Source organism: Thamnophis elegans, chromosome 10, assembly GCF_009769535.1.
Source record: "Thamnophis elegans isolate rThaEle1 chromosome 10, rThaEle1.pri, whole genome shotgun sequence".
In the NCBI taxonomy this organism is placed as follows: Eukaryota; Metazoa; Chordata; class Lepidosauria; order Squamata; family Colubridae; genus Thamnophis; species Thamnophis elegans.
In genome coordinates this window covers 45,642,496-45,656,258 of record NC_045550.1, presented here as the reverse complement: position 1 = coordinate 45,656,258, position 13,763 = coordinate 45,642,496, and the positions used below count along the sequence as shown (strand labels likewise).

The following is a 13,763-nucleotide window of genomic DNA, read 5'->3' as shown; positions in this document are numbered from 1 at the left end:
ATTGCCACATATGCTCACTCTATTTCCACATAAGCTATTAAATAAGCAAAAATCTGCAGTATCTCTCTTTGTTTCCAAATATGACTACACACAGAGATGCATACATGTTGTAAATGATGCCTTTTCTCTATTATATTTACTGAAAAGTATAATTTAATGATAAGTCATGTGAAGACCATTCTCTTCACCTGCTTATCTATGTTTTTAGAATCAATATAGAGTGTTGATGTATTAAGCAAGCATGACCCTAGAGAATCAATAAGATATGGATCAAACATGGAAATGCCATGCAGACAGCATTAAAATGGACAAAGATCAGTGGGTCTTAGCTTTGTTCTGTTCTAGAAGAAACCTGTTACATTTAGCTTTGAAGGGAAATATAAACTGGCAACAAAAACTAGAATGATGACACAGAGAATCCTTGACCTGTTCTATATAAGAAGAAGAAAAGAAGAAGAAGGAGGAGGAGGAGGAGAAGGAGAAGGAGGAGGAAGAGGAGGAGAAGAAGGAGAGGAGGAGGGGGGAAGGAGGAGGAGAAGAGGAGCAGGAGAAAAAGAAGAAAAGAAGAAGAAGAAGAGGAGGAGGAGGAGGAAGAGGAAGAAGAAGAAGAAGAAGAAGAAGAAGAAGAAAGTTTGAAGAAGTCCAGCTTGATAACACAATCAACTGCAGCTGCTTTAAGAGCCACTTAAGCTTTGATGAGGAATTTAGATAGGAGGTAGCAGCAGTTAGACTTCTTCATTGAATGAATGGAGAAAAACTCTACTTATATAATTTCTGAAGTACTTCATCCAAACCATTTTTAAGCACGTACAACTTTAATGAATAGCCATCTGTCGCAGATACCATAATCTGGATTCTGCACTAAGCATTAATAATTGCTTTCAGGAATCTAGATGGTCTGTTCTAGTTCTATAATTCAGTACTATATCCATCCAGGGATTTGCTAATCCTGCAAATTTGTTTGAAGTAAAGATCCTACTTTGCATCACCATGTTATACTTCACTGTCTTGGAATCACATTCTTTCTAAAGATGGATCAAGATCTGGCCCTATTAAAAAAAATCATTTTCTAGTGTTTCATAACAGTGAAGCATATAAAACATCAAGCAGGTCCTGATTATTCAATTAACAGCTAAGGCAATAGGTATATCCTCTTTCTTTTCTTATTTTTAACTGCATTGAATGAGAAGCTGTTTCTGAAATTAGGTCAGATTTTAGAAGCCAATTTAATTTGGCAGAGGTGAGCAGCGATCTTAAAACATGAACAAAAAGCATTCTCTCTAATTATACAATATTCGTGGAGGAATGAATCATGTCATTTTCTTAATGAATCTTAAATCTATTAAATATACTTAATTTATATTTTTCTGAGATCCCTATATGATAAAAATGCCAGCAGGCTACCGCTGAACTCTAGGTGGTGATTCTTGATTCTTACAAACACCACTAAGAAATTGGGAAATGCCCTATTATAATAAGATAATCTGCTTGGTACCTTTTTTGTTATTTTTTGACAGTTTTTAAGAGAGGTTCACTGTCACTCAAAATGTAACTCCTTTTTTTCCTTTGATGTTGGGATGTAAAGATTTTCCAGTATATAAATAATCTTTCTGGCTCACAGAAGACCTAATCGAAAAGATGGTTGAAATCTACCTCCAGAAGAGAATCATCATTGCCACATTGAACAAATGAAAATGAATGGAATTCTGAACAACCTTGCTGTAGAATTCCAAACATTTTGCCAGAACTTAGCAAGTTACAATAGACTTGGGAAACTTTTAACTTCCTGAATGTCCATCTATTACATACCCAGACTAAGAAAAAGTGGAATATGATATGTGAAAGTTAAAATATATTTGTAAAGAGTAAATAAATTCAAAGGTTTTAGAAAAGCCCATTCTATAATTTTGTTCTTAATACAATTGCTGTGTTAACAAGGCATGTCTCAGTTAAAAAATATCACAGTTCTCACTGCCACAGGGAAGATATTTCCCTTCCTGCCGATACTTAAAAAAGGCTTTGATATAATTCATTAATCACAAAAAGAAATTTAAAAATGTCATTTATTTATTCCAAATGTCTTGACTTTTCAATTCATTTGAATTGGCCTGTTAAGAAATAGTTTGATTTGCATATGCAACTATGTTTGAATTGTAGCCTTAAGCAACTGCATTTTATATAGTTCAATCTTTTAGAATAGATTTAAAATTGTTTTAAAGTGGAATTTTGATTCAGATGTAAGTTTCATTGGGGTTTACTTTCAAGTAATAAAACACAGGATTATATCCTAAAATTACATCCTGTATATAGAAATTAACTTTCTTCCGATCTGATGCTTTCAGGTCAGAGGTGGTATTCAGCCAGTTCTCTCTGTTTCAGGAGAACTGGTGGTGGCAGCTGCAGGAGGCTCCGCCCACCCACCCCAATGTAATGCGCGAGCACTACACATGTACAGAAAGCAATGCACATGTTCAAATGAGGTGCGAGCAAGCAAAGCCAGCGCAACCGGGCAACCTCTCATATTTGCGAACCGGTAGGGAAGGTAAGTGAATCCCACTGCTGTTTCTGGGATACTGGCCACCACTTCCCACCATCTTCCTTGGACAAGATAGCCAATAGCCATGTTGCCTTGGCATGATGGAGAAACTTATTTTAGCACTACGTTGGAGAAAAATCTCTTATCTCATAAATACCCAGTTCAGTTTTTTGATGGAAAAACAAGAAGCATTCCAAAATCCATAACACAACATATTTCTTTCTCCTGTTAATATGTAAAATAAATAGATTTTGCAGATTCCATAGAATTTCATTTATCTTTGAGATGTTTTGAAGCTTTGCCAAGAGACTTTTAGAGCAATTCTTGTTCATATGCAAACTACTGAGTATGAATAAGCAAGATGAAAATAGATTCTTTATATTCTTCCTGTAAATTATGGATTTCTGTCAGGACTTGCTAAAACCATTTACAGGATTATACAGCTTGTTCATTTGATACACAAAAAAATTTAAATAAACCAATTTAAAACATTGGTTCCTAGAGCAAAAGTTTTCAGATATATTTTAGAATATTAATATATGTAAATATAAGTGGTTAAAATTGTCTGTTTTTCAAGTTCCCATTTTAAGTATGTGCTTGTTAAATGTAAATGCAACATGATATGTTGCTCTTGACCTAATTTAGATGGTTTTTCCTTTATATTCTTCTTTTCCACAATTATATTCTGCCCTATTTGATATATACATCACAGCTTGATATGAATAAATGTTTCCTTGAACAGGATGAAAATTGATTAAATGCTGTATTTATAACAGCAAACATCAGGACAACCACTAGTTTGTAGCAAATAAATAGTTTTATGGGTCTATTTCTTGTTATTTCATGCATGTCCGGAGCTTTGCAGTTCAAGTCTGGTAGCCCAGTTTTATAAGTCTAAATTGAGCACATCACAAAAATGTAAGAAAACAACAAGCATGCTGAAAATATGAACAAATTAAAAAGCAGCAGCCAACATAATAGAATGAAAACTAACTGCAGAGATCATATGGGTTAAAAACTATGTAGACATAAAGGTTACATAAAAAAAATCTATGTAAACCCAAAGATCTTCACCTATCAACTTGAAACTAATGAAAAAGATAGTCAGTGGAACTCCCACAATAATGATTTCCAGTAATTAGATATTACCACTAAAATGGTTCTGTCAAAGTGTGTCTTAGATGTTGACAGCTCATACAGAGATTAACATCCTATCTGTTTTAAAATCTATGCTGTTTAATGGTGAAAAATCGAACATAAACAAATTCAAGCATGTCCTTAAGAGTTTAAAACCCACATAAGTTGGAAATGAAGGGATGATAAAGAACTAATTCAAACACGTACACATATGAGGGTATGGGAGAGCCCTATTCAAGCATTTAACCCAGTGTTTTCGATCTCAGCAACAAAGATGTGTGGAACTCAACTCCCAGAATTCCTCAGCTGACATACTGCCTTGTTGCCCTATCACTTTTCATGCATTGGTTGGAAAAGCCTGAAAGTCCTCTCTATAGATCTAAATCAGATGAGGCAGAGCCATGTAGGCAGCCTAACTGAACTGGTTTTCCCAATTTCAAATAAATAAACCATTTCTCCCTCGGACTGCATGAATTCCTAAATTCCTCAAATGTGGAGTTGGGCACCAAGGTCTTTCTGATGTGCGTATTTTTTTCCAGTAATCAAAAGCAATGTCAGTTTTTGCTTGTTCTGGGAGACGGGGGAGAACTAAAGCATATATTAGAGAAGTAAACAATTTGCCTGAAAAAAGCTGTTGTCATGCAAAGTGCTTTAGTTTAACACAAACAAATTAAACCTAAAAATAAATCAAATCCCTGTCTTTATGCTGTCAAAAATATAGCCTGTTAGATAAGCTTCATTATTTTATCCAGTGAAAAACTGAGACCAACTCGAAAATTAGGCAATGATCTAAATTGCCGAATAGGAATCACATCACTTAAGTGGAGGAGATATGTTATATTTGCTACGGTGAGAGATTTTTAAAGGCTTTGAGGACGTGTCTTCTGAAAATAACAAACACAATGAGCTAAACAACAGAAAAGTAGTTATATCCAATTTTTGTGTTGCTAACAGAATTTATATTCATATGAACATTTCCACCAGCAAATAAATATCAAGGCATGTAGGAAAGGCATATCAAGAGCTCAACTGGATTGCCCCAGTCCTAGCCATATCAATATTATTATTATTGGTATTATCAACCAAAGCAAAAAAATTATATTTTATTCTATACAGGTAGAACCATTAACTCACATTTTCCAGCATATGCTAAATCCCGAATCCTGCATGGGTAAATGAATAATGAGTAAGTGAATGATAGTCTATTATCCTATGGTATATACTATTTACATTCACATCAACCTGTGCTATTATGGAGGCTTCCAGATGTATTAGGTAATCATTCTTGGGGTAGCTGCTAAAGACACCAGATTGGGGATGACTATTTGATAGGATTATGCAATGATTCAGGTTCAGTTCCATAAAGATGGTTTGAATGTGCAGAACCCAACCATAGCTCTAATTTGCAAGTCTTAAAAGTAGTCAGCGCATTCGTAGGAACTTGTTTTGAAATACCTTCTTGGAATCAAATCCAAAGTGCTGCAAAGTTCTACTTTCTACATTGATCCAGACTTGGGAGGGAACATTATCTGCTTTGATAGGTCGGCTAGAACAAATCACAAAATAAATGATAATGGATTCTCAGTAAGAATCCAAAATGATAAAGTGCACAGAAATTTAATTCTCCATCCAAAATTGCTACAATAAGGGAACTTACAAGTACACCGGGAAAGTACCCCAAATCAATATAAAAAGTAATAAATTCAAACTGGCTAATATGCATTGAGTTAATTATGAAACCAAAATCAACTATAATAAAATAAAGAAGTAAGAGCAGGCTTCTTATTGATTAACTGAGTAAAGTATGGCCAACTGCTGGAAGGGCTTTTGTTCTTTTAAATGAATGTAATGAGCTATAATATTCTTGAGGATTTTGTATTAGCCCATAATGGGTCTGGCATTCATAGATCATCCTTCACTTCCTATGACCACAGCAATGAACAAGGAAGAGATTTGGACATAGAAGAGTAGACTTGGATCTTACACAACTATTTGATTTCTCAGGTTTTTTTAAGTCAAGGATATGGTTGTATATAGGGAGAGACTCCTAATCTCTTCTCTCTTTAAATTGTACATGCCACCATGGTTTCCATTACATTAACATTTTAAACACTTTTCTCATTTTTTCCTTTAAAAGAATTTCAATTTCACTTCATTTCCTCAAAGTCTTTTAGGCAACTAAAAGATGGTTTAACACACATACACACACACAAACATATGCACACATGTTCTTCACTGGTTATGATTTGGGCTTTTTTAATGCACAAAATCAGTATTATAAGAATTAAAAGTTAGGATGGCAAAGGATAGAGAGTGTTTGCGAAGAAGAAAAAAGCAGGGGAAGGAAGGGAAGGAAAAGGAAGGGACAAGGAACCATTCATAAGCTTGTGTCTCCATTTTGTTTGCACTCAGATAAAATACTCAGAGTCATATCCTCACTTTTGGATTGCACGTTGAGCTCACTCCGTCTTGAGGCTTTCCGAGTTGCCCTTGAGAGCTTTCTCCGAAAAGTGTCTCCAGCCAAAAAATATAAAATAGGATCCACGCAGCTGTTGAGACTCGCTAGCCCTCGAGTTACTTGGTAGGTAGCATAAACCCTGTTGTTAAATGCACACATTTCCGGAGTCTGAAAATCCAGCCGGGCGCGTAGATTCAAGTTTTTCATCACGTGGAAAGGAAGATAAGACACAGCAAATACTGCCAACACTATAATAACCAAGTAAATTGATTTCCTCCTAAGCGGAGAATTGTCTAAATCTTTGTAAATCAGTGCTTTCACGATTAATCCATAGCAACCGAGGATCAGAATGAACGGGATGCAAAACAAGAAGACAGTGGTGCACATGCTGTAAATAAAGTAGCTACGCAGGTAATTGTCTACTGTTGTGTCATAGCACGCCATGGTTTTGACTTTCCTTACTTCAGTTCCAGAGTAAAAGAAGATGGGAGAGATTGCCACCACCACGATAACCCAGACCAGGGCGCTGATGTAAACAGCATTCTTTTTTTTCAGTCTCCCTAATGATTTCAAAGGATGCACCACCCCAGTGTATCTGTGCACACTGATACATGTGAGGAACAAAATGCTTCCATATAGATTGACATGAAAGATAAATCTCTGCAGCTTGCACATGAAATCTCCAAAGATCCAGTCCGTTTGATTGAAGTAGTAGAATATTAGGGCAGGGAGCGTCAGGACGTACAAGAAGTCTGCTAGGGCTAAATTGAACATGTAAACTGAGATGCCACTCCATGGCCTCATGTGGAAGACAAACATCCAGATGGCCACGCTGTTGCCTAGGAATCCAGTGATGAAGACTACGATATAGACAGCTGGCAAGTAATAGAACTGAAAACCGGTTTTGGTCAAGGAACACTTGTTAGTGGCATTGCTGGTCACATTGTTGGCCAGTGCATTGGTTTCAGTCAAATTCAGGACAGCCGAAATGAGGGCTTCAGTCATGGTGACAACAATGAGTTCACATCAGTGGCTTTCAAGATCTAGAATCAGCAAGTGTCCCTAGAGAAAAGAAAGAAAGTATCTAAGCTATGTCAATAAAAGAAACGATGCAGCAAAACAGGCAGGAGAAAAATCATATTCAATTTTCAGCAGCTCTAGAAGCCGTGTATTTATTTATATCCTGTTACAATCTGGTGACTTTTGGTAGCTCACTTGAGAAAAGAAAAATATTAAAACATTCACAGTATCTTCAAACTTAGAATTTAAATAACTAAATAACAATAAAAATCACTACAAGTTGGTTAATTGACAGGGCCATAAGTATTACATTTGCTTTTTTGGCAGGCATATGTTCCTGCAGACCAGTTGAGATGCTTTAATTTACTGCCCATATTTGAATGCCAATATTGTATTCTTTCTAGAATATGATAGCTTGAACGTGTGAGCTATTTCCCCATATGCCCTACCACTTGCCACAAAAAGTAACCCAAGGAACTAGTCCTTACAAACTGTAAAACTCGGTGAAGTATCAGTTTTTGCTAAAGCATCTTATGGACATTACCAGATAAGGCTGTTATTCATCCAATCACCCTGACTCATCCATGGAATTTTGCAAAATTTTGCTCAATCTCCATTTGTAGCAATCTTCCTCTCTGCCTAGCACCACTGATGCCTTCTCTTAAGAGGGGAGTAAATCTATTTAAGGAGAAAAAGGCAGAAGACCTCTGCCATATTTTTTTGACTGGTATTAAAAGTGGACAAAAAACTGGAAAAACCCTGCATTTTATACGCTGGGATGTCATATACCAGGAAGGCAGATGGAAACTAATGAACTTACTGAAAAAACAGCCACTGAGAGATCCTATAGTGTAAAAGATCTTAATCGATCTTGACTTAACTTCTTTATTAAGACCACCCCCCACCCCCAGCCCTTGCACCATTCATTAAATCTATCTGATCACTAGCAAGCTGCCAAAACCTAGTGCTTAACAAAAGACCAAAAACTGGTGGAATGGATGCAGGTCAGGAAGACTGTTTTTAAAAAGTGTAAACTTGGCATTACTGAAATAACGTAACCATTTCCCCTGACATTTACTGATCAGAATTGCCATATGGTTATTGGCACTTCTCTCTCTCTGCATACATTTTCCCCATTCTAAATATGTATTGTTTAATGAAGTAACCTAGGAGATTCTTTCTCTATACAGATTAATCATAGAAGAGTTTTCAATCGCTACTCTTTCAAAGAAAAATAAATGGAATGTACAGTGCAGAGATTAAAGTCTTTAAATAATATCCAAATAAATTTCTATATTTGTTTAGATACCCGTCCTAAACATATTTTCATTATATTTTTCTTTTTAACAACATCAGAGGACCCTCCTTTAATATATGACATAGCAGCAATCTCTCGGTGTTCTACTTTTTCCTCTGCAAATGGCATTCTGTACCTGAAAATAGCCTAGAACCATTCTAATAAGAAGCTGTTGACAAACACAGCTGCCACAATCTGGTTTAATTCCTTTTCAGAGCCATGGATGATAGAAATCACAGCTACAGGTGGCCTCCACGCAATCTGCAAATTAAATGTGAGCTAGAACTATCCTAAGTAAATATTTCAGTTCAATAATTTTTGGTTACTGAAGACAGAGGGAAGGAGGAATAAGAAATGGTTATTCAGGCAGATTATGAATGGCTTCCCCACCCCCAGAAAAGTAGCTTGGTTTCTTAAATTCGAGTTAAAGAGATCATAAATGACTGAAGATAGTGGGAAAGTTTCTGAAAATTATATGGATGGTGGCAGAAAAGGAGACATAATCCAGATACCTCCTCCTCCTCCCCCCAAGAAAATAATTATTGGTATTCCATGAGAAGGATTACACACAGTCCAAAAAGCTGGAGCAGGTGGACAGGAAAACTGCAGGGAGCAACAGTAAATGTTAAACTGCATAGAAATGAACGGAGTATCAGACAACGAGATAGCTGTAGCAAGACTACTGAAATGAAGAAAACTTAGCTGTGCATCCTTAGAACTCCAGGGACGGGACATAGGCACTCCAGCGCCTCAAAAACTATGAAACCATAGCTTTATCCATACATATATTGAACGATCAAGTGGCCCTATAACAAATCACAATGTCTGTGTTCATACAACATGCCAAGGCATAATGATATCTGTGGGGGCCATCATTTTCAGTCATGACTTGTGGGGTTAGCAGTGATATCAACCTCCATGGGGTCACATAGGAGATCTGTTTAAGAGCAACAAAAAGTAACACCTTAAGGTGTCTTAACTTTTCTTGCTTCTATGCCCATCTCTCTCTCTCTCTCTCTCTCTCTCTCTCTCTCTCTCTCTCTCTCTCTCTCTCTCTCTCTCTCACACACACACACACACACACACACACACACACACACACACACAGAGCCTTCACCACCCTTTATCCTTGCACGGCAGCTCCTCCCTCCGCCCTAAATGCACACACAACACGGAAGTCTCCAGTCAACAAAATGGGTTCAATCTCCAGAGTAAAAGCTCAGCCCCCGGATTGCAAGTCAAGCAGCTCCGGGACATGTACAGAACGCGCCTTTCCGCCTTTCTTCCGCCGTCTTTTCTTTTCCATCTCGGCTTGACTGGGCTCCTCTGAGGTCTCACTTCGGCACATCAACTCCAATCGGCATTTTTTTTTTAACTTCCGACTTAAGAATTCAGCGCAGGAGTGTCAGCGAAAGAAAAAACCCCAAGACCCTCAACCATCGCTTTTAGCTCCATGCCCTATTTTTTCAACCGGTATTACGGGAGAGGAGGGGGGGGGGCTGTTGTGTTACCCCCTTGTGACTGAAACACGCGTGCCAGGAAGGGGGGGGTGAACACGAGGATGCCCCCACGGACAGAGCTCGGCGCCTCTTCGCATCTCAGTTACTTTGTCGAGCAAACTCTTCGACTCCCCCACCCCCCCCCCCCCCAAAAAAAAAATGACAGGCGCCGCGGCAGAGAAAACGAAGCCGTAGATCTCTTGGCTTGGGCAAAGACTTTATTTAGACTTTAGACCTTACAAAGGGGCGCTTTAGGAAAGCGATGTTCCCGCCGTTCCTAGATTTATTTATTTAGCCTCCGAGAGGGAAAGTTTCGCCCGCGGTTTAGAGGACTTACCTCCTGGAACGCCTCAACACGCTCGATCCGAGCGGGCAACGCGGTGCCTTGCCGGCTCTCTTAGCGCGGCTGTTGGTGGCGGTGGTGGTGCTGCTGCCCCCGCGCCCTCCGTCGCCTCCTTCTCCTTCATGCCGCGGTTCCTTCTTCGCGGCTCCCGGGCGAGACGGGAGAAGCAGCAGGGAGCCGGCGGCGCCAAGCATGTGCCCCGTCAGAGCCCCGAGCTTCGGGCTCCTCGCGGCAATCGCCGCCACATTCCCACAGTGGCGAGGCGAGCGAAGAGCGCGCTGCTGACGCGCGCGGCTCCGGCAGGCAGGCAGGCAGGCGAGGAAGTGCAGGCGAGCCGCGAGAGGGAGCGCAAGGAGGCGGGGAGCGGCAGCGGCGGCTGAAAGCGGCAGGGAAGAAGCCGCCTTCAGCTAAAGGTTGGTTCCCGCCCCCCGAAGCTCTTCCCCCCGCGTGGGCACAGGCAGATCCACTTTTTTTTCCCCCTGCCGTGGAAGGGCTGCCAAAAATAAACCAATTGGCGATTGTTACGGCTCAACGATCTGGGATTTGAGAGTCAGTTCAGGTCGCTCCCAAGGAGCAAATAATATCAAATCAAGAGGATTCATACGTTCGTGGACATCTGACTTTTTATCCAGATGTGCATTGATGGACACATTAAGAGATGATAACCTTTATTGCCTTTTTTAAAAAACTGCGACCACAGTGACTCACATTAAAAATGAAATTCAGTTTCTTGCTTTCAAAAGAATGTATATATTAACCTATACATGTACATCTGTCTCTGTCTGTCTGTCTGTCTGTCTGTCTGTCTGTCTCTCTCTCTCTCTCTCTCTCTCTCACACACACACACACACACACACACACACTAATAATCACTTTCCATTTGGAATAAGAATAGAACAGAATAGAACAACAAAGTTGGAAGGTATCTTGGAGGTCTTCTAGTCCCACCCCCTGCTTAGGCAGGAAACCCTACACCACTTCAGACAAATGTCTATCCAACATCTTAAACACTTCCAGTGTTGGGGCATTCACAACTTTTGGAGGCAAGCTGTTCCACTGATTAACTGTTCTAACTGTCAGGAAATTTCTCCTCAGTTCTAAATTGCTTCTCTTCTTGATTAGTTTCCACCCATTGCTTTTTGTCCTACTCTCAGGTGCTTTGGATAATAGCTTGACTCCCTCTTCTTTGTGGCAATCCCTGAGATATTGGAACACTGCTACCATGTTTCCCTTAGGCCTTCTTTTTATTAAACTAGACATACTCAGTTCCTGCAACCGTTCTTCATATGTTTTAGCCTCCAGTCCCCTAATACATAGCGGAAAGGGGAAACTTGAGAGTTCACAAGGTTGATGCTATATGGAACAAAAACTGTCTGAATCTGTCACAGTTATCTTAACTAAAGACATTCTGATGTCTTTGAGAAAGCAGCTTTGCTTGGGTCTGGCTTGCTGTGAAAACTTAAAATGTCCTTTTGCACTAGTCTTGATTACAGTATAAATTAGCAACTGTACAGCAACAATTGGTCAGAGAGCAAACAGAGTTCCTCAGAAAATATTTCCATATTATGCTTGTCTTTGTATTCAAATTCACAGTGCAGAGTTTCATCAGTTCATTGGCTCATAGGAATGTTTTAATTGGTGGATTAATTGCTTAAAACAGGTTGATAAATTAGATGCTGCTCTTCATTAATTTGGACTACAGGTTCTAAATGTCTGTTATCTATGGAGAGTCTCAGTCATCCAGGTCATGGCTGTCCCAAAGGAGCTGAAGAAGCTTCTGGGATGAGAAGTGAAATGTCTTAAAGGAAAAAAAAACAGAAGATCCAGTCACCTCTTGAAAAAGCATTTTGGGAATAAATGTCTGTTGAAAATCTTAAACACTGAAGAGAGAGAAAAATATTCTGAAGTGGTGTTTCCTTCCTATGAATAAAAAAATGTTTGTTTTGGAATGATACATGCTACGATACAAAGTATTTAAATTTATATAATCTCCCTCTCTGGAATCCCCACATAAATATGTATACATACTATATATATGCACAAAAAGACCTAAATCAGATGATAATCCAAAGAAACAGTATGTTTTCCTACAGATGAAGAAAAAAGCATAGTATCCCTTTTAACTAAATGCTGAAAGTTAGACATGGGGACATTCCTTAAAAGCTGGTATCCTTCTGTATATGTTAGCCAGGTATAGCACCTAGGCATACTTGCTTCATTCAAAAAGGGTCATCCTGATTAATATTTGGGTAGGGAAATACCTCGGGATGTTTTTGTTCGGTTTTCTTTGTGGGATGAATACCTTTGAATCAGATTTGGACTCCTGGTCACTGACTAGACTAATCTCTGCACTTGACAAAGTGGTTTGCCATTGCTTGCTTCCTAGGGCTGAGAAAGAGTAATTGGCCCAAAGCTATCCAGCTGACTTTGGGTTTAAGATTGCCATAAAACTCATGTTCTCCTGGTTTATAGCCTGATGCCATAAAGCCTACACCAAACTGGGTCTCTGGGAATTTGAAAAGGTATCTTGAAAAAAAGAATGTTGCAAGACATGTTCATTTTTTTTAAATAATTTTTATTTATTTTTAGACAAAGACAAACAAACATAAAAAACCATCTTCCATTACAAATTGTAGAAAGTGTGTCAGTTGGTTACAATATTTCCATGCATCTCTTCATGTTCTTATTATACCAAAAAACTGCATAGATGAAGCCATGAAAATGTCACAATTTATTTCCTTCCTTCCTTCCTTCTTCCCTCCCTCCGTCCCTCCCTCCCTCTCTTCCTTCTTTCCTTCCCTGTTTCTCTCCCCTTCCTTTCCCCTCCTGTCCCCCTTTTCCCCCTCCCCTTCCTTTTCCTTTCTGTCCGGTCCAGTCCCATCCCTTCCCTTCCCATCCCATTCTTTTCCCTTCTCTTCCCATCCCTTCTCTTTCCCTTTCCCATTCCCTTTCCCTCTCCTTCACTTCCCTTTCCTTCCCATCCCTTCTCTTCCCACTCTCCTTTCCATATTTTTGCCAGGAAAATGCCATAGACAAGTTCAGAAATCAAGCTCAACCTGGCAGGGATTCTTTTAAACAGCATAGATTTTAATATAGCAGGCAAACATTTCTAGAAGGACAGTAGTTGTGAGCACTCTGATCTGGAACCTTTTTTTTTTCAAAACTCTATGATACACATGAGAGCATGTGTATGAGAGCAAATATTCTACCCTTGCATAATGACACTTGTTAGAATGCAATTGTTTGTGTCAAAAACAAGCCTGTGTACACAAAATAAATCCAGATTTTATCCACGAGGTACTTTATTATTTCATCCACTGTTCATGTTTGCTTAATTCCTGAAGCCGTTGCTTTCGATTTGAATCTTTCCTAGTAGCAGCAGTCATACTTTCAATTACCGCTGCGTTGAATGCTTTAAAAAGTGAAATAAAACTTAAAAGAAAAAGAAAGCAGAACATGAAATATTTCATTTC

The 13,763-nt window shown here is 38.9% G+C and overlaps 1 protein-coding gene across 2 annotated transcripts in view; it reads right to left on the bottom strand.

Moving 5' to 3' along the window:
* Positions 1-10,656, bottom strand: part of P2RY1 (purinergic receptor P2Y1) — a 35,736-nt gene extending 25,080 nt beyond the window's left edge. The window contains exons 1-2 of one of the 2 annotated variants that reach the window (XM_032225978.1): positions 10,285-10,656; positions 6,113-7,193 (exon numbers count right to left, since the gene is read on the bottom strand). In XM_032225978.1, the coding sequence (XP_032081869.1) occupies positions 6,113-7,136 (1,024 nt within the window). In that variant the 5' untranslated portion in view covers positions 7,137-7,193; positions 10,285-10,656. Of the gene's footprint in view, positions 1-602; positions 7,194-10,284 lie in introns of those variants that run through there. The other variant, XM_032225979.1, reaches the window with a different exon arrangement.
* Between the last annotated feature and the right edge of the window lie 3,107 nt (positions 10,657-13,763).